Here is a 23,419-nt window from a genome sequence, read left to right as displayed (position 1 = left end):
CCCAGCAAGAAGACAGCAGTCTGAGTCAGGCAGCAGGCTCTCATCAGACATGGGCCCTGCCAGCCCCTCAACCTGGGACTTCCAGATTCCACAACCACGAGAAAGAAATATTTGTTGAACTAAGATGTGCTTCTAGGTATTTACCCAAAGGAGTTAAAAATTTATGTCCACAGGAAAACTTTCATGTGAATGTTTCTAGCAGGTTTGTTCATAGTTGCCCCAAATTAAAAGAAACCAAAATGTTCTTCAGAAGAGGAATGGGTCAAGAAGCTGGAACATTCGAGCGGTGGAATGTTGTTCAGCAATAAGAAGGAATGAGTTGTCAAGACACACGAAGTCATAGGTAGATTGTAAATTCCTACTGCTGGATGAAAGCAGCTGGTTTACAGTGGCTACGGGCTCTTTATTTGACATTCTAGAAAAAACAAACTATGGAGACAGTAAAAATCAGTGGTGGCCAGGGTGGGAGGGAGGAGGGATGACACACGGGGTTTTTAGGGCAATGAGACTATTCTGTGTGATACCGGAACACCGGACACGTGAAACCACACATTTGTTAAAGCCCATGGACTGTCCAGCAGAAGGAACAGGCTTTACCGTATGCACACTTTCGAGAATCATACAGGAGTGAAGGACGTCAGGGTGGCTTGAGAGAGGAATCTGGCTGCATCACAAGTGGTGAAGCCACCAGATGCAGGGGCTGGGGACACGGTGCTGAGCCAGGCCACTTGGAAGGGCAGAAGGAACGTCATGGGACACGCACTGCCATTGGTCAAGTTGTTCCCAAGGGGTACCTGTCAGCAATTCTGAAAGCACAGCCCCTGTGCTGGGACTGAGTGATTGTGTCGGAGGGTGGTGGGTGCTGGGGTCAGGTTTTGCACTGTTGGAGTGGGAGCTGACAGAGAAGCAAGGGGCAGTGTAGGTCGATCCATGTGGTGTGGGACTCATGTTAAATATGGGTACTTATGGGGAAACGTGGAACTACTTGTAGATGTGTGTGTATATGTGGGTTAGTGCACACACACGTACCTCCTTGCTCTGTCAGTGGAGAAGCAATGACACCAAGAAGAATGCCCAGCACTCAGATCTTGGTTTCTCATACCTTTCTCCGAGACAAGGAACCAGGGCCACTTGGGGAAATGGCTGATATGAGGACTGGGATGTTGCATGTGCAAGACGATACTGGGGCATCCTCTAGTACTAGTGTTATGGACTGAATTGTGTCCCCTTCCCCGCAAATGTCATAGGTGAAACCCTAACCCTCAATGCAACGGTATTTGGTGACGGGGCCTTTTGGGAGGTAATTGAGGTTAAATGAAGTCGTAAGGGTGCACCCTGATTCAAGGGGACCGGTGTCCTTGTAAGAAGAGGAAGACACAGCATGGGTGAGTGCACAGAGAAAGGCCATGTGAGACGTGGGGGAGAAGGTGGCATCTGCCAGCCATGGAGAGGCCTCAGGAGAAACCAGCCCTGTTGGCATCTGGATCTTGGACTCTGAGGGATCGACGGCTGTTGTTTAAGCTCCGGGTTGGCGGTGCCCTGCTGGGTAGCGCTGGAAACAAAACCTCCCCCACAAAAGGGGGCTACATCAGAGGGACGCAAGCTGAAGGTGGCTCCGGTGGCTAAAGCTGGACTGATTTGGGCAACAAGACCAGCAGCAGTGCGGGACTGGAGAGACGCCTGCGAGTCCACACCGCCACGGAAGTGCTCGCGCAGCACGTGCGCCGGCAGGACACTTGTGCACACGAATCGGAGTGCCCGCCCTGTGCCACGGTGCTCCCCCGCACGGAGCGCGCGTAAACGAGGACAAATGCACCTCAGCCAGGCGGTCACGGCCACATCCATGGGTCCCACGGAGAGCCCCGACCCCCGCCACACAGAGGAGAGGGCCGCTTTGCCTCTGTGGTCTGCTCCCCAAACCCACAAGGCCATCAGCCGGGCAGTCTGCAACCTGTCTCTGCCCAGCACTTCCCAGAACTGCCGGGTCTCCGGAAACCAGGTCAGTCAGAGGCAAGTCCCAGCCAGGACGCACCTGGGGGACGCGCGCCTGAATGGGATGCGGGGTCCTGGAGCGGTGAGGGGACACTCCACGACAGCTGGTATAGACTGGGGACGTCGGATAGCGGCGGCGTTTGGTTGGTGATGACGACGGTGATGACGACGGTGCCGACGCGGCAGCTTCCGCACTGGCTGCTGAAGGGTGAGGCTGTGGGCGGACGAGAGCCCCGGGACTCGCGACCGGAAACCTAAATCTCCGCTAAAACGAAAAGCGGACGTCAAAAGAGAAAGACGTTTGCCGCCGCCGGCCGCTGCCCGCCGCGCTACGATCTTCCCGGCCGGTCCAGCTTCGCTCACGACTTTAACGAGCTTAAATCTGTAGTACTTGGTGGTGGCCTCCGGCGGGGGGACGCGGTCTCCACCCGGGCGGCCGCACCGCTCTGAGGGGCCGGAACTGACCGGCGCTTCCACAGGGGAGCTCTGTGGGAAAGGCACCGGCTCTCCCCCAGGCCCCGTCCGCAACCCCGCAGCCCCCGTGCTCCGTCCGGGACGCGCCCCCACCGCCCGACTCCGGGGCCTCAGCGGCCCGGCGCTTCGTGACTGGCGGGTCAGGGCCCCCGACCCACAGCTGACCTTACCGCCCCGGGCAGGGGAACGCCGGGACTGACCACCCGCGGCGACCCCGCTCCAGCCCCGGACTCGTGTTCTCCAGCCTCCCTCCCGAGACACGGGGCCGTCTCCGACCCGCGCGTGCCGGTGCGGGACACCGGCTGGAAGTCGCCCTCCTGGGACAGAAAACACGCGAACCGACCCGACAGGCCCCAGAGAGACCCACGGCCCCGCAGCCGCCGGCTCTGCCTTAAATAGGCATCCCTGAGTTCTGATTGGTTAGTAAGAGTCATGTGCCCACCGGTGGCCCAATCGGAGAGGCCGAGGCTTGTGTTGTGATTGGCCAGGTCGGGTCAGGCGGTCGCAGCCTCGGCGGCTGGGAGCGCAGAAGCTGGTGGGCGCGCTCGGTCCCGCGCTCTCTGCGCTGGGCTCTTGGAGGGCCCTCATGTCCGGCAGAGTGTCCTCCAGCGTGAGCAACCTCGGAGAGCCCAAAGTCGTGCGTCCTCCCCTCAGGCTTTTGTTTAACGAGACATTTCATGCAGCGAGCACCGCCCAGATTGTGCCTCAGCGCTCAGGGCCCTCACCGCCCCGCCCCGTCGCGCCCCGGAATGCAGGTGCCGCAGGTGCCAACCATCTGACCGGGGTGCGGACTGAGCTACGGCGGAAACCCCTAAAGTCACAATACGCGGACCCCCGGGAGCACTCGGGGTCCTCGGCCACCGTCGCCACCCGCGGTACACCTCGGACACACTCGGTCACCCTCGGCCACCCTCAGACACCCTCAGATCCTCAGTCACCCTCATACATCCTCGGCAACCTTCAGACAGCCTCAGTCACCATCACGTGGGCCCTCAGTCACCTTCCGTCACCTTAGACATTGTCTGTCACCATCTGCTCTGGCCCCTGGCCACCATCGTCCACCCTCAGACTTCTTTGGTCACCCTTAGACACCCTCTGTCACCATCCACGTTGGCCCTCAGTCACCCTCGGTCACCCTCGGCCATCCTTGGCCACCACGGGCACAGGACCAAAGGGCTGGCATTTCATGACTTTAGTTCTCACATGTCTTCCAAAGTACAGACAGAGCCCACAGACACTTTCATGCTTAAACAGAAAAAATGCATCTCTGCTTGCAGTTGCCCCCGAGCCCCTGGTCCCGCTGGCCCCGCGAGGCCATGTCAGTGGTCTTACTTTCCTATGTCTTGAGACATTTTGCTACTTCATCATCCTAGGAATCATTTCATCATGACCCATCAAGCCCTCCCAGCTATGCCCACAATGGCTAAGATAGTAAAAAAGCAAAGAATGAGGGCATCACCGGGAAGAGTGACAGTACCGGGAAGGGCGATAGTGACACCGATGTGCGGGGCTGATTGTGCAGGTGGCGCCTGCTCACGGGCCCTGCACGCCGCTGTGCGCCCTCCTCACCTTGCGCAGCTGAGGGCTTGGATCTTCCATGTGCCGTCCATGAGCGCGAAGAGGAGAAACCTGACGGAGGACAAAAGGAAGACAAAAGGGACAGAGCACTCACGGCCCCGTTGATGGCACCAGCCAGTCAGTCCTTCAGCAGGTGGATGTGACCAGAGTCCTGTGGCCCGCACCCGGACCATCTCGTATGCCCGCAAGGACTTGGGACAGGATTCCTTCGTCTTTTATGATGTCTGTGCCTCAAAATGTACTTGGTACAAATACAAAGAGGTTTCTCTGTTTAAATTCTTATTAAAGCTTCTAATAAACATTTTTATTACCCTTTTATTTTTACTTTTATAAATTATTTGTAATCTGAATTGAAGTATAATAAGTAAGAGGCCTTTCCATTTCCTGCCGCGCAGGGGGGAGGTCTGCCCTGGGGACCCGTCCTGCACGGAGCTGGGAAATACCTGACTGTCCAGGCCTCTTCCCTTTGAGCCCACAGTGGGGGTGACAGTGGGGAGGTGCTGGCCTGAAACAGCTGAAGGGGTGAGGTGCTGGGGGAGAGTCCCATAGGACCAGGGGGCACCATGGGAGGGGAGCAGCCTTGTGTAGCGGCCTTGTGTAGGAGCACACTGTATGTTGGGGGACAGGTTGTATGCGTGTATGTTGGTGAGGTAGGCTGTAGCGGACAGGCTGTGTATGTGGGTTTGGGGGCAGTCTGGGTGTGTGTATGTCAGTAGGGCAGGCTGTGGGGGATAGGCTGTGGGCAAACTCTGTGTGTGTGTGCGTGTGCATGTTGTGTGTGTGTCTTGGGGGACAGGCTGTGTGTTTGCGTGTCAGGGGACAGGCTGTGTGTGTGTGTGTGTGTGTGTGTGTCGGGGGGACAGGCTGTGTGTTTGCGTGTTGTGTGTGCGTGCATGTTGGGGGCAGGCCGTGTGTTTGCGTGTCAGGGGACAGGCTGTGTGTTTGCGTGTTGTGTATGTGTGTGTTGGGGGCAGGCCGTGTGTTTGCGTGTTGTGTGTTGCATGTGCGCCGTGGAGCAGGCTTTTCGGGGTCTGAGACCCTCCAGGAACTTCTGCTGGGATGCGGCCTCCGGCCCCCAGGAGGGGTCCCTTCCTGTGCTCGCCGCGTGTGCTGAGCCATCATCCCAGGCCGCTCCCGTGAGGTTCCCCTGACTCGCTGGCGTGCATCAGTGAGCCGCGGCCGGCCGCGACCAGGAAGTCGTGGGCTGGGAGTGATGACACAGCTCGGGGAAGGCGAGCGATTGAAGACTCAGCCCTCTGCATGGGAGTGATAACACACGGACCCGAACCCAGCAGCCCTGACTCTTGACTGACCCAGAGTCACAGCCGATGTCAGCGCCACCGTTCTTGATCACTGTGCTCCTCGCACCGTGCCTCAAGCCTCCGCACCCTGTGTGGGGCCACCCCCAGGGCTGGCAGGGACTTTGCAGCCGGGCAGTGTCCTCAGGACCCCCTTCACAGCGCAGATAGGGGTGGCTTCTTTGGGTGACCTGGCCCAGTGTGACCCCCCAGTTGTCTGGGGCGGTGTCTGCCCCCGAAGTCCACAGAGAGTCCCTCTGAGTCCCTTGAGTGCGTCAGAGGCCCAGGGCCTCGAAAGGCCAACACCCCCTGCACCAGTCACAGCAGAGAAAACCCAACTTATTCAGCGACGGTTTGTGGGGGGCGGCAGGGCAGTGCCGAGATCGGATCCGGATTCGTGCAGAGGTGGGTATGTCTGAAGGGAGAGGAGGGTGGGGAGAGGAGGCACTGGGAGAGGAAGCCTGCAGCCCAGGGAAGGGTACAGGCCGCTGACTGGTGTGGGGGACTTAGGCTCCTGCCCCCACAGAGCCCCATCTTCCAGTGTTGGTCAGGCGGTTAAAGGCAAGGAGCAGAGGGTCCTGGAGCCCTGGAAGGGGAGTCTAGCGCCCCCCACATTCCCATATCCCCTCATTTCCCCTCATTCCACATCCCCTTATGCCCCCATGCGTTCCTCTGTCCCCCCCCCACATTCCCATGTCCCCTCCTCCCCCCATACATTCCTGTGCCCCCTCACCCCTCCACCCCCCTAACTACAGTCCCCACCACTACTTCCTGGCACTGCCCCCGCCGCCCACCCCTCCCCCCACTCCCAGGCAGTGTGTTCATAAACTTCTGTTTCCTTTGCTCTGCCCTGGTGAGTCCGTTCTCACCAAGCTGCTGGCTTTGGGTCGCCTCTCCTAGGAGACGGGATTGAGTTCTGGCCGAGAGAATGGCCTCCCCATATGGACATTTGTGACTAGGCTTAAAGCCCTGGACTTGACCGTTGCAGGAGTTTCGAGGCCAAACCCAAGTCCCCAGGGCTGGGAAGTCTGACGAGGCCTCGGACCTGCAGGGGTTCCCTGAGAGGAGATCAAAGGCCCAAACACCCCCAGAATCCAAGCTGCAGACAGCTGCGGGGGTGCTCGTCTCTCCGTGAGCCCCGCACACTGGGGAGGATGCCTTGAGGCTGGGGGTGCTCCGTTTCTGTCAAAGCCCCCTGCCGCGGGTGACCTCAGTTCTCCTGCTGTCAAGGAGAGTTCGTGAACCTGGTCCTCCTTCCAGGCCTAGCGAGGCGAGCCCCAGGACGCCCTCCCGGCGGACCCCCGCCGCTGCCGGGTCCTGCCGCCAGAGGGCGCGCGGCCCTCCTCGGAGCCGCGGCCGGCCCTGGCCTCGGGCTCTGCAGCAAGGCTGCGGGCTGTCTGCAGGTCGGATGGATTTGCCCTCCCCTGCGTCCAAGGAGGGTTGGGGACCCCACTTAGCCATCGTCTGCCAGTCCAGGGACTGCTTGTCCCCCCAGAGGCAGGCTGACGGGAAGGAGAGTGAGGTGTAGGGGGTGGGGGGCCAGGCAGAGAGATGTGGAGGCAGCTGCCCCGCAGGGCCCTTCCTTTGCTTGGACACCCCCACCCCCCAGCTCCCTGGAAGCAGATGAAAGCGGAGTCCCCAGTAAACCAGCTGTGCATGGCAGGAGATCCTAGAGGCCCTGGGAGGGTGGCTGGCTGAGATGGGTAGAGATGGCCAGAAGGACAGGGCCAGGGCCTGTGGGCAGGAGTGCATCACGTACAAGGAGGCAAGTGGCCTGACCACCCAGCGTGAGTACACAAACTAGGTGGGACGGGCCCATCAGGGCTCAGCCCAGGACAGTGTGGCCTCTGGGGGCTGATCTGAGCTCAGCGTGCCCCCCCAAGTTTGAGGAGGGAGGAGATGAGGCCAGCTTTTCAGCCTGCTGTTGGAGGCCGCAGGAGATCCCAAAGACAAATGCACTAGTTGGGGAGGTGGTTAGCAGTGACACTGGCACTGGAGCCAAGAGACGGATCTGGGCAGGGGTCCTGGATTTCAAGACCCGATCTGGGGGATGCACAATGTCTTGCAGAAGGGACAGGAAAGATGACCACTCCTCTAAGTGGTCCAGCTGCGGGTGAGATGACGTGGCCACCTTGTCATTAGGGCTCCCTGCCCGAGCTCACTGACCAGGACCAGCTCTCCTCTGACGATGTTGATGAGGACCTGGTGAGGGATGTCAGCACATCCCTGGGACCCCACGGACAGAAGGTCACAGGACCACAGCCAACTTCGGGGCCTGGCCACTGCACTCAAGGCCCCGAAACCTGGCAAGTGACAGCCCCTTGGCCAACGTGGTTAAGGCGACAGAGATGGGACAACGAGTGTCATCCCGGTCCCTCGAGAGGCTGCAGCCTAGAGGCCCAGGTGGGAAGAGACCCACTCAGGCAGAAGATGTGGGGAGAGATAAGGGCAGGCAGAGGGCCCTGTGGTCAAGGTGGTCTCTCTTTGAACATGCTGAGCACAGCCCGGACCCTCCTGCCATGTACCGTGTCCAGGAGAGAATGTGCGGTTGCCCTGATGCCCTCTGCCCCTCCCCCAGGAGCCCCCTTTGAAGAGACCGCCTGACTCACCCCATGCCTGCCCCAGACCAGAGCGTCACTCCTGTGACCCGCATCCCACAGGCCCTGTGTCACTCGGATTGTAGCAGTATGCTTGCTTTCAACAGCTTTGCCTCACCAGGTGCAATCACATCTGTGGGGTGTCACTCCCAAAGGGGTCTTCCTTCCGGGGCCTTCTACCGGATGGGGGTCAAGGTGGCCTTGAGCGGGTGGGGCACCCGCTGGACCTTGCTCTCCTGGCCCACACTGGCAGTTGCCCAGCAGCTGTGGGGTGGTGGAGTCTTTAGGAGGACCAGAAAGTTCCATCCCACCGTGATGGGGTGGGGGTCTTATAGGTGGGGAGTCCTGCAGGGAGTGGGAGCTGTCTCAAACATCAGGGGCAGCTGGTGGAGGCCCCAGGCCATGGGTAGATGGTTTTGAGGGTGATGAGAACACTGTCCCAGAGCTGAGGGTTTTCATAAGAAAGAGCACCCCAGGAGAGACAGGATGTGGTCTCCTGCCCACCTTTGAGAGACAGGAAGCCCTGCCTCCAGTGGCGTCGACGTATTGGGTTTGTAGGGTGGACTTGGCCTTGAGTAGCCAAGGGTCTGGGCTGGCTCCCTGCGCCCAGTGCCCCAGGTAGCCCTGCAGGGTCACAGAGCACGCAGGCCTTCTCCCTTCACCTCTGGGAGCTGTCCCCAGACCCTGTGGCAGGCCTCCCAGGCCTGTGGGTGATGGCCAGTAGGCCTGGGGTGTAGGGTGTGGGGAAGGGCTACCTCCTGGCTTTGGCTGGGCTGTGGCCCAGAAGGATCCTCAAAGACCCGTGGGCCCCAGGTGGCCCCATCTTACCCAGACGGCCTGGGGACCCCAGTGTCCAGCTGGTTGGTCTCTTGTCCGTAGCAGACATTCCCTCTCCCCCGGGCACCAGGTTCGGGCACAAGACGGCTCCTAGGAGCCCGCAAAGGGGTCTCTTTTCCCCACCCCCAGGTTTTCTGGTATCTTCCTCTGTGATCTCCAGGGAAGCCTTATCTTTGACTCGGGAGGCCCTGAGACTGAGCTGTGTGCACAGAGAGGAGGACAGGCGGCCGTCCCCAAGGCCTGCACACGAGCAGCCGCCTGTCCCCCGAGGCCCAGTGGGCCGACTACCCCGGCCATTCACTGGTGTCACTGGCTTTCCCCTTTCCCTTTCTCTTTTGTCAAATGGGGAGATGCCACCCCTCCCATAGGTCTTTCGGGGAAGCAGAGCCCTGTCCCCTCCCCAGCTCCGGGGCTGCTCTGATCTGAACGGTGGGGGCTGTGGTTTGTGTGACAAGCATCTTGTCCAGCTGGGGCCGTAGGACCGTCCCTGGGTGTTTGCAGTCCCTCCTTCTGGGCCATGCATCCAGTTGCCTCGCTGGCCTCTCCATGGCAGGGTTGGCTTTGTTAAAGGGGGTAGCGGGGCTCTGTGGCTGACGGAGGAGCGGCCGCAGGGCCTGGGGTGGGGGCGGGGGCCTCAGTAGTTGTGGGAGCCCCGGGCTGAGGGGTGTCCCCCGAGCAGACAGACTGCTGGCTGATGGCCAGTCCGTCCGCTGGGAGACCAGGAAGGCTTGGGGAGGTCCCGGATGAGGCCCACATGGCAGCAGGGAGATCAGAGAGTCTGGAAAGCGATGGCCGTCCCTCAGCCATCTGGAAGGGAAAAGGGGAAGAAGCGGGAGGAGGGAAAGAAAGTGGTTAAAAAAAAAGGTAAGTGGCAGATGGGGAGGGCTGGCTAAGGGCTCCAGAGGCCTGAGGGGGGAGCAGCAGGCAGGGTGGGGGCCTGGGCCTGCCTGGACCCCGCTGCCCCGGTGGCCAGGCACGCAGGGACCCGGCCTACGTTGGGGCTGAGCCCTCGCTGCAGCAGGGCTGGGGCCGGGCTTCCAGGTGGCTGTGGGTACTTGTGTGCCAGTGGCGATGCCGGTGGTGGGAAGACACTGTATTTACCCGCCTTCACCCGACCTGAGTGTGAAAGACACAGACACCCGGATGCCGGTGCTACTTTTGCTGTTGCCTCTGTGGGTGTTGGGGGGCTGCGGAGGACTCAGCGGACAGGGCTGCAGGCCTCACCAGCACTGGGGGCAGGACCGAGGCTGGTGAAGGTACTGCGGTCCCACAGCTCCTTCCTGCCTCCCCCAGTAGCCCCCCATCCCCCACCAGAGCCTCAGCCTGGGTGGGGGTGGTGCTCGGCTCTGTTTCTGCAGGGCGGACCGCTCTGCTGCTCAGAGCCCTTGAGTTCTTGGCCGGTGCTGAGGGCAACCCCAGTGTCCTGTCAAGGTCCTTCTCCTCTGCAGGATGTCTGCTCAGGCTCTCACACTCCGAGAGCCATAACCCTCACCCCCTTCTCTTCTCAGCTTGGGCCAGCCCAGCCTTGGCTTAACGTTGGCTGGTCCACCGCAGTGTCCAGACCAGACCGTTGTCATGGTCTTCAACCTCCATTTGCTCCAGGCCCTGCTGCCCTGTCCCCAGCCAGAGGGACCCTGTTATCCTCTCGGTCAAGTCACACACTCCCTTCCCTGCCAGACTGAACATGTGGCCTGACTCCCCTCGTCCACGACACCTGTCCCACCTTCCGTGGTTTCTGCACCCCTGCCTCTCATCTCAACCAGGTTCCCAGACACACCAGGAACTCCCGTCCAGCCCCTCTGCCATCTCCTTTGCCTGGACATTGACCCCACGTGTTCCCACAGCACCCCTTTCAGCACTGCGGGTCCCTCTTCTCCCCGCACCACGAGGCTCCTCCCGCACCCTGGCTTTCTGGCCCCTGGGGTCACATCTCCCTCCTGCCTCCCCGGGAATGCTGGCTCCTCGGCAACATGAGCCGGAGTTTGTTTGCCCCTGTACCCTGTGTACAGTGGCTGCTCAGTCAGGACTGTTGGATGGACATGAAAGTCCCTCACACATGTAGAGGGACAGAAAACTGCTCCTGGTTCCACGTGTCGCCCCCACGCTGGTCTCAGCCATGCGGACATCTGTCAGGCACGGCCCCACCTGTTCCTCCTGCTGGGCGTCCACTGCCCCTTCCCCCAGGGTTCCTGACCCAGTGGGGCCCAGGCGAACCCCTAGCAAGTGTGCTGTGTGGTGGGGCTGCCAATCCCCATGGCATGGGGCAACCGTAACCCCACAGTACACCTCAGGGAAGCTTCAGGACATCTGCGACCCAGGAGCAGGGCGGCCCCTCAGCCCCCTGGACTCCAGCTCGCCTCCTGTAACAGAAATGACCACCCCACTTTCCGATGACTCAGGGGTGGGGGGGCAGCATCTCTGGAGGCCGGCCGGCTGCTGGGCCCCAAGCAGGGGTGCGTCCACCTCCCGCCGCTCAGGCCTCAGCCCCAGCCCAGGCCGACGTGCCCAATGTGCATCCTCACCACAGCGGCACCGAGCCCTGTTTCCTTCCCTGTGCGGCCGTCAGGTGTCCGTGGCTTGGCCTGGAGCCCCTCGGAGTCCGGACATACATGATTTGGGGTCCACTTAGGGGCGTGTGGTCTCTCCCAGAGCGAAGAAGTTCCTGCTGTCTGTGTGGGAGAGGGATGGTGTACGGGGCTGAATGTTGCCCAGTCCCCGCCGAAAGTCATGCCCACACGGAACCCGAGAAGGGGACCTTATGTGGAGATGAGGGTCTCTGCGGACATCGTCAAGTTAGGATGAGGCCATCTTAGACGGTGCTAAAGCCAGTAGGACGGCATCCTTGAAAGAAGGAAGAAATGTGGACACAGGTGGCACCACAGAGAAGTCCCCGTGATGACAGAGGCCACAGGCTGAGGAGTGCGGATCGCAGACAGCCGCCAGCCGCGGAGAAGCCTGGAGCCGAGCCTCCCTCAGACCCCCCAGGAGGATCCAGCTGGGGCTTTCTTTTGAATTTCTGGCCTCCAGAACTGTGAGAAAATAAATTTCCATTATTTGAAGCCACCAAGTCTGTAGTAACGTGTCACAGCGGCTGCAGGGAAGAACGCGGGTTTCCTCCAGGCGCACCCGCGGGTCTCGGGAGGCTGTGGGTGAGGCCGCGGATGAGAGGGGCCCGTGTCTCCAGAGCGCCGGGAGCGAGGTGTGCGGCCTGTGGAGCGGGACGCGGGCGGCCGAAGCTGGGTGCTCGTCGGAGCTGGTGAGCACACGTTTCATCTCCAGGACGACGCAGCGTGACGACCCGGCCCAGTGATAACGGTGCCATCCCCCTTTTATTCTTTTTGGATGAGAGTCTTGAAAAGTAGAATTTCCCAGAATCCTCGTGTTTGCAGGGAGACAAGGCACAGGTCCCGTGTTCACTCAGCTGGCCAAGCACCTCCTGACCCGTGCTGTGCCGCAGAAGGACTGATATTTAAACTCTGTGCTCTCTCTAGAAAACGGCATCACAAAGTCCTGGTCGTCTGGAGGGGAGGCCAAAGAGCAGGCAGCGAAATTATGTAGCAAGAAGCAGAATGGTTGGGACGCCTGGGTGGCTCAGTTGGTTAAGCAGCTGCCTTCGGCTCAGGTCATGATCCCAGTGTCCTGGGATCGAGTCCCGCATCGGGCTCCTTGCTCGTCAGGGAACCTGCTTCTCCCTCTGCCTCTGCCTGCCATTCTGTCTGCCTGTGCTCGCTCTCTCTCCCTCTCCCTCGCTCTCTCTGACAAATAAATAAATAAAATCTTAAAAAAAAAAAAATTAAAAAAAAAAAAAAGAAGCAGAATGGTTGGTGGCGTCCATTGTTTTAAAAAGTATCGGCTCTCTGCTCAGCGGGGAGCCTGCTTCCTCCTCTCTCTCTGCCTGCCTCTCTGCCTGCTTGTGATCTCTCTCTGTCAAATAAATAAATAAAAAATCTTTTTAAAAAAATATCATTTTCTGGACGGTTTGGATGCTTTTAGAAATTTGTGATTTCTTTTCCCGTCCTGACTATGCACTTTTGTTCCTGATTTCTACTGTGATCTTGTGTTCGTTTCTGGAGGGGCCCCTCTCAGTCTGCATGGCTCAGACTTGACGAGGCTGGACTTGCTGCCTTTCCCGGGGAGCACCCACACTGCCCCGCGTTTTCCGCATCCACACAGGACCATCTGGGAGGCTGCCCGCCCAGCCGCGCCCAGGGTGCGGGGGTACAGGGTGAGGACTCGGGTGTGGTGCAGCCTTGGGGCCACATGGCCCTCAGCCTGGCCCCTGCGGACCGTCCAGGGGACTCACGACCCTCTCTGCCCCTCCTCAACATGCAGGGGCCCGCTCTCCCGTCACGCACCCGTCCCTTCCCGGCTGTCCCACCGCTGGCCTCTCGAGTATCATGTATGCCATCCCATGCCTCCAGTGAAGGTAAAATGTACACTCCTACTTTGGGGGTGCGTGTTCGTAATTCACGGAGACTGCGTTGGGCCTGTAGACCTCCCTCTGTTTCTGTTTTTGCTCAGAAACTGATGACGGTAAATGATCATTAAAAAAAAAGGTTCACCTGTGGCTTCCGCTTGATGAGTGTGGGATTCCGTATGGATGAATGGCACAATTCAGATTTGAAGGGTTGTGCTGAAACCTCAGGTTGAAATGGTTGATTTGTTGACTTCTCCCAGTGCCTCTGTCATTCCTGGGTTTACATATTTTACCCATTTATTTTTAGGTTCATATGTACCTACATTCGTTCTATATTTCTGTTCTATTGTTTTTACCAGTATTTCTATTTTGTTAGGAAATGAGATTGATAATTCCAGCTTTCTTTTGGTTCATACTTGCTTTTTATGTTTCCTACCCTTTTATTTCCAACCTATTAGTGTCCTTTTGTTTAAAGTGTTATCTCTTGGGGCACCCGGTGGCTCAGTGGGTTAAGCCTCTGCCTTCGGCTCGGGCCATGAATAAATAAATAAAATCTTTGAATAAATAAGTAAATAAATAAAATAATATATTATTATTTTATATATTATATAATATATAAAATATTATAAAATTTTATTATAAAATTATTATAAAAATATTATTATTTTATATATTATATGATATATTAAAAATAAATAAATAAATAAATAAATAAATAAAAACTTTGAAAACAAATAAAGTGTTATCTCTCACCAATCATATATTGTTGGATTTTTTAAAAAGATTTTATTTATTTATTTGACAGAGATCACAAGTAGGCAGAGAGGCAGGCAGAGAGAGAGAGAGGAAGGGAAGCAGGCTCCCCACTGAGCAGAGAGCCTGATGTGGGGTTCGATCCCAGGACCCTGGGACCATGACCTGAGCCGAAAGCAGAGGCTTAACCCACTGAGCTACCCAGGCGTCCGTGGATCTTTTCTTTTAAACCCAGTTTGGCCCTGTCTCTCTTTTTTTTTTTTTAAGATTTTATTTATTTACCTGACAGAGAGAGATCACAACCAGGCAGAGAGGCAGGCAGAGAGAGAGGAGGAAGCAGGCTCCCGGCCCTGTCTTTTAATTGGTGAGTTTGACCAATTCTCATTTATTGTGAAGGTGTTTATTGTATAATTACTTTGTTTACTTATTTATTTTTATTTATTTATAATTTTTTAAAAGATTTTATTTATTATTTAACAGAGAGACACAGAGAGAAAGAGCGCGCAAGCAAGGGGAGCAGCAGGCCCGGAAAGAGGGATCCCCACTGAGCAGGGAGGCCTTTGTGGGACTCGATCCCAGGACCCTGAGATCATGACCTGAGCCGAAGGCAGGTGCCCAACTGACTGAGCCACCCAGGCGCCCTGTATAATCACGTCAGTTGTAAGTTCTGTCATCGGGGCTAACTGTGCTTGCTGTTAAGTTAGTTTATATTGTCACCTCATTTAATATTTCCTGTTCACTGCACATTCTTCGCGTCTATTTTTTCTCTCTTTTCCTGTTTCTGCTATCCAGCTCTTTCTCCTGGTTTATGCTCTGTTTGGGTGCTCACTGCGGCTGCCCTGGAGCCCTTCCCGTTCACTTTCACGGGATGATTTCTTTTTTTTTTTTTTTTTTAAGATTTTATTTATTTATTTGACAGAGAGAGATCACAAGTAGACGGAGAGGCAGGCAGAGAGAGAGAGAGGGAAGCAGGCTCCCTGCTGAGCAGAGAGCCCGATGCGGGGCTCGATCCCAGGACCCTGAGATCATGACCTGAACTGAAGGCAGCGGCTTAACCCACTGAGCCACCCAGGCACCCCACACGGGATGATTTCTTAAGCTTAGTTTTGCCTCTTCCTTCTGACGACATAGATGTCTCAGCGCGTTCCCGCCGCCTTTCATGTCCGCCCTCCCCATCTCGCGGTGCTGGTTTTAATCTGCAGCTTCAGTTCTAGATTATCAGTAGATTTCCCATAGATTGTAGATTGTAGGATTATTTTCTTTAGTCATTGTTTTTTGGAGGAAAGTAACTTGTTTGTAATTTTCGTCTCTTTTCTCCTGTGTTTGGGTCTCCTTTATTTGAACACGGCCTCCAAGAGTGACTCCAGAGTCGATTTTTGATGGAGTGTCTGAAGACTTTATGTGCCTGAGAAGATCTTTATCACATCCTTACACTGAAGTGATAACATTTCAAGTACGGTTATTTTCTTTCAGTAGTTAAGGGTATTATGCCCTTGTCTTCCCGAATTCAGACTTGTCTCTGAGAAATCTGATGTCACTTGAGATTTGGGATTTCTCTCTTGCCCCTGGAATGTGTGGGTGCAGGCTTGCCTTCTCCCTCTCCCTTTGCTGGGGGGCTGTCTGGGGCCCCTTTACTGAGAGTCTCACTGTGCTCTGCCCCTAGGGCTCTCACCATCCTGTCCCCCTTTCTTGGGCTTCCTTGGGTAAGTTTCTCCTCTACTGCCTGTGTCTTTGAGAGCTTCTTTCCTTCTCTTTCTCCAGGAGAGTTTCTCCATCAGATCTGCCCTCCCTCTCTTGCTGTTCGTTCCTTCTATTTCTTGGGTCAACAATTATGGTTTGATTCCCAACCTTTCCAAGTAGATGTTTCGATGACTGTCCTCTATGAGTGTCTGTTACTCTGTCCTTGACTCTGGTGTTGGTTAGCCCTGTCCCCAGAGGTGGACGTGGCCAGTTGGCCGGCTGTCTCCTAATGATATGAGTATCAGGCCATGAGTCTTGAGGTGGTCAGGTCTGGTCCAGGGTTGTGGGGCAGGCCAAACTGGAGTGGGGAGGGGTGAGCCCGGGGGTAGGCTGAGACCCCACCCCTCCATGCCAACCCCATGCCAAACCCCTCCCTGTTGGCTGTCCTCCCTGGCTCGCTTCTGTGTTGGGAACTTAGCTTTCATGGGAGGGTCAGTGGCCGTCCTCTGGCTTGGGAGGCCAGTGTGGGAAGGAGTCAATGCCCTGTGGTGCATGTTTCCACTGTTCCCCACTGCACTCAACCATCCTGTTTCTCCAAGTCTCAAAGCTCCCTGCCCCCATCTGTGGCCTGGGGATGGAGGCTGTTCCTTCAAGTTTTGCTTCTCACAGTCAGGGTCTTGCTTCCACCTTCTGTGTGTGCGGTTGACAGAGCATTTGCTCAGTGGAGGCCTATTCTGAGGGTTTACCTGTGGGGTTCAGTCCTCATGGTGCCCTACCAGGTAGGGAAGCCATTGTCCCCATTTTACAGATGAGGAAATTGAAGCCTGAGAACCTCAAGTACGGAGGAAGACAGTGGGGAACCAGGACTTGGACCATGCTCAGGCTCTTTGTTATGAGAGGAACGAACCAGGCATATGGTCAGCACAGAGTGATGACAAAATTACATTGCTATCCATTGCTTGCTTTTGATACGAAAATTCACAACTCAGGAACGATCTAAATGTCCACAGGGGAGAATTGCCATACCCAGTACGGTGCACCCCTGTGGCAAGCGTTACAATGGCCTTGGGTGTGGAAAGCATGTGTGACCCGCGTTTCTAAAGCACAGACGGGCACACGTGGTTGTTTAAATCTGCGACTCCAGAATAGAAGGCCAGACGGGGGTTTGACCCTGGTTCTCCCTGGGTAGGGGGATATGCGTTCACCAGGGCAGGGAGTCACCTCAGGCTGGGGGGAGATGACTAGGAGCATGACCTCAGTGGTTCTTGTGGAGGGCACCAGGGACCTGCCACTAGGACCCAAATGGCAGTTAGGAAGACCAACAGAGACACCAAGTCCTGGTGTCCCTGCCTCCAGGGAACCCCTGCCGCAGAGGGAACGCAGGTAGCCCTGCAGACCCAGATGCACCATCAGGGGACTGCTCGCTTCTGGTCCCCACTCTTGACCACTCATCAGCACGGCCTTGGACAAGCCCTGCCTCTCTGCGCCTCAGCTTCCCCTCTGTAAATAAGGGGTCTGGGGTCTACTCTTTCTTCAGGAGGGGGGCTCTGTGGTTTCCAGGCCTGGCCGGACTTGCTTCCCACCGCCTGCCCTGGCCATCAGCTCCCAGGAGCCTCCACCCTTTCCCCACTCCCCACCCTTCTGAAGCAACTTCCTGTAGATGAAAGACATCACCTCTAGCCTCCCTCCACAGGCCCTTGTCACCTGAGGCAGGCTTGACTTGACCCCACCCTAGTGACCAGAGGCTGTGCCCCCATGGACCTACCCCCTCCTCATGGTCCCCCTCCGTCCTCCATGCTCACAATTGTCCCATGACTGTCTGCCCTTCTCTCCACACTCCAGACTATGACTACGTGGCGGGGGGGGGGGCCGCGGGGGGCCAGGGCTGGGTTCCCCTTCCACGTCCCCCACCTCTCCTGACCCTTATCTCGATGCGGGGCTCAATCCCGGGACCCTGGGATCATGACCTGAGCCGAAGGCAGAGGCTTTAACCCACTGAGGCACCCAGCGCCCCGGATTATGTCAGTTTTGTTTTTGCGGTTTTGGTGGGAGCTTCCAGGGCGCAGGACAGGGGTGGGGGTTGGGCAGCATGGTCTGCTATCTCTCAGCCCAGAGTCTAGGAGGACACCCCACAGCTCTCACTCACAATGGGGGTGCCTTTTCCTCTCCCCGGACAGCAAGCAGGTTCCCCAAGTTCCCATTGCCCCCCTTCCCGCAGGAGCACGCCCAGGGTGGGGCTCTCATTCTAGACCCCAGGCCAGCGCCCCCCTCCCACCCCCACCTCATTCTGTGGGGGAGGCAGGTGAGGACAGGTGAAGGGGCTGAGGGCTGGCTGAGACCTGGGTGAGTGCTCTGGCTGATTTGCCCCTTCTGCAGCCCCCCTGCGGCCTGGAGCATGGAAAGTACCCCCTTGCTCCTCCCCTTCCTCGGTGGTCCCGCACTTGATCACACTGGCAGCAAGAGTCCTAGAAGTTGTCTGGGGCGGGGATCAGTCAAGCCGTCCCCCTCCTTGGCTCTGAGCTGGGTGAGGAACAGATAGATGCTGGAGTCAGAAGGGGAGAAGAGAAGCTTTATTTCCGGCAAGCCTGAGTTGGGTTTGGGACTGGACTTCCCCTCCCTCTTGGCCCTCTGCCGGCCGGCCCAATCCACCCATAGAGAAGCTCTTGGGAAGGGCAGCCAGCAGCAGGACACAGGCTTCCTCCCTGGTGGGCCCAGGGTTCCAGAACCAGCTGGGCAGGGCAGCGTGGCAGGCAGGAGGTAGGCAAGGAAGGCTTCCTAGAGGAGGCCCCGGGACACCAGGAGCCTGATGGCTGCAGGGAGCTGCTGGTGTGACCTTGGTGGGTCAGGTGGTTTTCTGTGAGCTGTGCCTGGGCAGAGGGAGGCTTGGAGAGGGGCCTGCTGGGCTCACTGGTACTCATTGGGGGTGCACATCCTGTTTTGGCCTCCATAGGACATGTCCTCGTACACCACACATGCTGAGTTCTTGTCCTCTGTGCAGTACAGTTTCTTGACCTGGAAGGGAAAGCCTGTCCTCTTTGTACAGGGCCCAGCTTGCTCCGGGACACCCTCTTTCTTCAGCGCACACCTGCTTAGGAAGCTTTTAGACTCCACCCTTGAAATGCTGCTGGGCTTTGGGGTCTGCGTGAAGTCAGTTCACAAGGGGCGTTGGGCAGCCCCGAGGTCTCCCGAGCTGCCCCAGGCTGGGGGCGGGGGTGGGGTGGGATGGGGGGCCAGTGGCAGGGAGGTGGAGGATGAAAGGGACCTTGCCCCAGGGATCTGGGGGGGCTGTCTCAGGGGGACGTGGAGCTGGGCAATGGCAAGTGAGTGACCAGGGCAAAGCTGACCACTTCTGGCACCTATCTCTGTCACCCCCCAGCGCATGTTCTCACCTGCCCCCAACCTCACACCTCCAGACTCATGCACACATGTGCTCACAGTCACACGGCCACATACATGCTGTCCCCCATGCTCTCTGAATATCTGCCTGGACCCTCCTTCCTCCCCTCAGTGGCTGTCACCCTCTGGGGGCCGTGCCCATCCCTGCTAACCGCACCAGTTCCTGGGTTTCCCTCCCACCTCGGACCCTGCCACCTGAACCCTCAAACTCTCAGGGACCCCGATGAGGGGGTGGACAGGTCCTGGGGTTTCTCTGGGGCTTAACCTTCTCCTTCCCGCTCTGCTTTCTTAGAGGAGCTGGCTGACAGGGACACAGGTGATATCTGGGGGTTCACACTGACCTGTGTCTTCCTCAGCACACACGCTGCCCCTATCGCCAGCCCGAGGAAGAAGCAGCTCACAGCTAGGACCACAGGGAAGGCCGAGGTCAGCTGAGACTTCTGGCACGTGTCTGCTTCCTGGGACACTTTGTCTGTGAAGAGGAGTGGAGAGGTATGTGGCAGGTGGTGGATTCCACTCCACGAGACACTTTGGGGTTCATGAAGGGGCTCTGGAGTGGGGGGATGGGCAATCCAGGGTGCTTCCTGGAGGCAGTGGGCTCCAGCCGGAATGAACATCTCAAGCAAGCGTAGAGGACACTTCGGGGCAGACAAGGGCAGGTGGAGCCTTGCCTACCATGCAGGGAGGCGGAGTGGGTCCCAGGGTGGGCATGTTCCTTACCTGTCACCAGCACCAGGGTGCCAGGGCCCCAGACCTCGTCATCCATGACCGCCTGGCAGACGTAAGCCCCAGCGTCAGCCAGCTGCAGGCGGCTCAGGGTGATGGTCAGGTTGTGCTGCAGCCCGGAGAAGGCAACACGACCTCGGAAGCACTTGTCTACTGTGGGCTGCTTCTTGTCTTCATAGTAAATCACGCTGGTGGACTTTGGCCACCTTTGCTTCAGGTAGACCCCGGCCAGGGGCCCGCTCGTGGAGCAGGTGATGTTGATGGAGCCCCCCTCTGAGGCAATCGTGTAGGGGGGGAGCTGCCGCACCTCTGCAGGAAGGACCCCCTGCTGTCACCACAGCCTGGCCTGGGGACAGGGGGCAGGGACCCTCCTCTCTGCAGGGCACGCCAGAGGGACAGAGGGGCCCTGGGACAGCCCGCTGTGGCCGTGTCACCACAGTGAGCCCTCTCACTGGACGCTGCTCTGGGGCACACACACCTCAGTGGCCGGACACGAACACTGATGGGGCCGCACGGGAGCCAGCTGCCTGTGACCTCTGCACCCTGGGGCCGCAGGGAAGCTCGGGCTGCAGCTCCTTCCTTCCAGAGCAGCTGGTCCTTCACCGAGCAGCGACCACTTCTCCCCGCCCCTACACCTTCTCCTTCTCTTAACAGACTGTGCCCAAGATAGCCCAACAGGCTGTGCTGTCTCCTTCTCTCTTTCCTTTGCTGGCTGCCTCAGTGTCCCCATCATTTCCAGACACCTAGAGCTGGTGGCTCTGTGGGGTGGGCACATTTGGCTTGTCTGAGGGACGCTTGGAAATGTCTTTGTCTGCCCAGCTGGGGCCCAGCCAGACCAGCTTCCTGGTGCAAACATGAACCTTCTTTATTTTTATTTTATTTTACTTTATTTTATTTATCAGAGAGAGAGAGAGAGAGCACAAGTAGGGGAGCAGCAGATGGAGAGGGAGAAGCAGACTCCCCACTGAGCAGGGATCCCAACATGGAACTTGATCCCAGGACCCTGGAATCGTGACCTGAGCCAAAGGCAGACGCTTCATGGACTGAGCCACCTGGTGTCCCAGTGAACTTTCCTTAATGTAATCCAAGCATCAGCTTCTCAGCAAACTAAATTCTGGAACTTCCTTTTTCTTTTCTTTCTTTTTCTGCTGTCTCCCCACCCCACCCCACTATTTCCATCTTACTGCAGAACTTTGCACATGTATCTGTTTTAAAAAGCAAACTAACAGGGGCGCCTGGGTGACTCAGTGGGTTGAGCCTCTGCCTTTGGCTCAGGTCATGGTCTCAGGGTCCTGGGATCGAGCCCCGCATCGGGCTCTCTGCTCAGTGGGGAGCCTGCTTCTCCCTCTCTCTCTGCCTGCCTCTCTGCCTACTTGTGATCTCTGTCTGTCAAATAAATAAATAAAATCTTTAAAAAATAGAAAAAAAAACAAACTAGGGGACAACATTCTCTCATAACCAAGGTAACTTTGCTAATTATGTAAAGGAGAATCGCCAGACATTTAAGTAAAGAAAAAGATTCTGCACTCAGACGTCACTGGGGGTGGGGAGGGCTTCGTGGGGAGGTCACGCTCAGGATCCCCAGACCACCCCCTTCCCAGGAAGGAGCATCCCCAGGTGGGGGCACAGTGGGGGACGCGGTGAGGCAGGGCAGGGCTTACCTTGGGTGGCCAGAGCCCCGAGCAGGGTACAGGCATAAGAGAGGCGCAGCGGGAGCAGAGGGAGCTCTGGGGCCATGCTGGCCGCCACCCTGCCCCCCGCAGACCAGCGCCGAGGGAGAAGCAGGGCCCCCGCTCACAGCTGGCTGAGACTCTTCCTGTCTGCAGCACCCGCCTGCGAGCCACCAGCTCGGAGGCACCGCCCCGAACCCCCAGGTAACGGCGCGGCGGGAGGCGGTGGCTGGTGGTCCCGGCACTCCAGAAGGGCTTCCTGGAGTGGTGCCACCGGCAAGGGGAGGTGCGGAGGGCCAGGCTGGGAGGGGCGGTCCTCACCCCCTCTCACCCCTCCGCACTGTCCTGCTGAGAGGCCAACGGGTGACCAGTTGTCCTGGTCCCCCACCCCCCGCTGTGTCTCCACAGGCCCGAGGTGGGGGGCAGCACCAGCAGAAAGCCGGGGGAGACCCTCGGGGGGTGGGTTCAGGGGCCGGATGCCCTGGATCCTCTGGGTCACCTTCTGTCCAACCTGATTTATGCCTAGAAATCTGGCCTACCATTCAGTGACCCCCCCCCGCGTTGTGGGGGCGGAGCCCGGAAGGAGGGGCGGAGCCTGGAGGCAGGGGCGGGGCCTGGAGGGAGGGGCGGAGCCTGGAGGCAGGGGCGGGGCCTGGAGGGAGGCCCCAGAACTCAATCTTCTTACAGAAACGCGCGAAAACACAAGCAAGAAGGAGGAAATGAAAACAGTGGAGGACCCAGGCCCAGGACTTGCCTGTAGGTCTAGGCCCAAGTCAAGGGAGCAGGCAGGGCCTCCAGCCTGGGCTCTCCGCGGTGACGGAGGGGCGACCGCCCCCAGCAGCCTCTTTGGATGCCTTTCTGCCTTGTTAGTGCTTTAAGACAGGAAGCAGCTTCTTTTAGTTTTTGTGTTTTTCCCCACTTAAAACACGTGTAGTTCTCAGGTCATTTGATGATTTCTTGGTTGATTTACTTTATTCATCGTAAAGATTAGCGCTATGGGTTTTCAGAGCACCAAATGTATATTTTATTTATTTATTTTTTAAGTAGGCTGCATGCCCAGCCTGGAGCCCATCGTGGGGCTTGAACTCATGACCCTGAGATCAGGACCTGAGCTGAGATTAACAGTCCGATGCCTAACCAACTGAGCCACTCAGGTATCCCCGAATGTGTACGTCAGAAAAACCTGTGTGTCCCTCTTCAGAATCACACGTTGTGATTATGACATCTGACAGAAGGGTCAGGGACAGGGAAGGGCCTGCAGGTGGGCAGGTGGGGGAAGGGAACCCTGCGGCTGGGAGGTCAGGGTGGGGAGGGCTGTGTGGACACCTGACTGCCAGGTGCCTCTGTCCGCCTCCCTAGCCAAGGGGCTCTGGCTACAGCGACCCCTCCGTGGTGCTGGTGGCTGGAGCTCCGCCTCTGGCCTCCTTCCCCCACAGCTTGGCCTCAGGACCTGGGGGCAGGGACGCCAAACTTGTTCTTGCCCAGGGCCAAAGACAGGAGTGGGCCCAAATCAAGCTAAGACCCAAGCTGGGGCATCTCCAGGGTACAGCAGCCTGTCGCTTCTGCACCTGAGGCTGGAAGCCCAGGTCCCAGGCGCCAATGGGGCAGAGAAGGGAGAGGTTCTTTGAGGTCAAATGTTTTAGATTTCTTCCCCCGCCTTTTTTTTTTTTTTTGTAAGACTTTTTTTTCTTTTTTTAAAAGATTTTACTTATTCACTTGACAGAGATCACAAGTAGGCAGAGAGGCAGACAGAGAGAGAGGAGGAAGCAGGCTCTCAGCCGAGCAGAGAGCCCAATGCGGGGCTTGATCCCAGGACCCTGGGATCATGACCTGAGCCAAAGGCAGAGGCTTTAACCCACTGAGCCACCCAGGCGCCCTAAAGATTTTTTATTTTTTTGAGAGAGGGAGAGAGAGGAAGAGAGAGAGCATAAGCCAGGGGAGAGGCACAGGGAGGAGCAGCTCCCCTCTGGGCAGGAGTCCATCCCAGGAACCTGAGATCCT

At 57.6% G+C, this 23,419-nt stretch overlaps 1 protein-coding gene across 1 annotated transcript; it reads right to left on the bottom strand.

Annotated features, from left to right (window-relative positions):
- Window positions 1-18,174: 18,174 nt before the first annotated feature.
- On the bottom strand, window positions 18,175-21,981 carry CD7 (CD7 molecule). Its single transcript, XM_047708396.1, has 4 exons — window positions 21,410-21,981; window positions 19,743-20,057; window positions 19,364-19,494; window positions 18,175-18,638 (listed from the first exon to the last, which is right to left on the bottom strand). Exons 1-4 carry the CDS (start codon window positions 21,483-21,485, stop codon window positions 18,531-18,533), a joined length of 630 nt encoding a protein of 209 aa, XP_047564352.1. The 5' UTR covers window positions 21,486-21,981; the 3' UTR covers window positions 18,175-18,530.
- Between the last annotated feature and the right edge of the window lie 1,438 nt (window positions 21,982-23,419).

The sequence above is a fragment of the Lutra lutra genome, chromosome 16 (genome assembly GCF_902655055.1).
Source record: "Lutra lutra chromosome 16, mLutLut1.2, whole genome shotgun sequence".
In the NCBI taxonomy this organism is placed as follows: Eukaryota; Metazoa; Chordata; class Mammalia; order Carnivora; family Mustelidae; genus Lutra; species Lutra lutra.
This window is presented reverse-complemented; position numbering and strand designations above follow the sequence as displayed.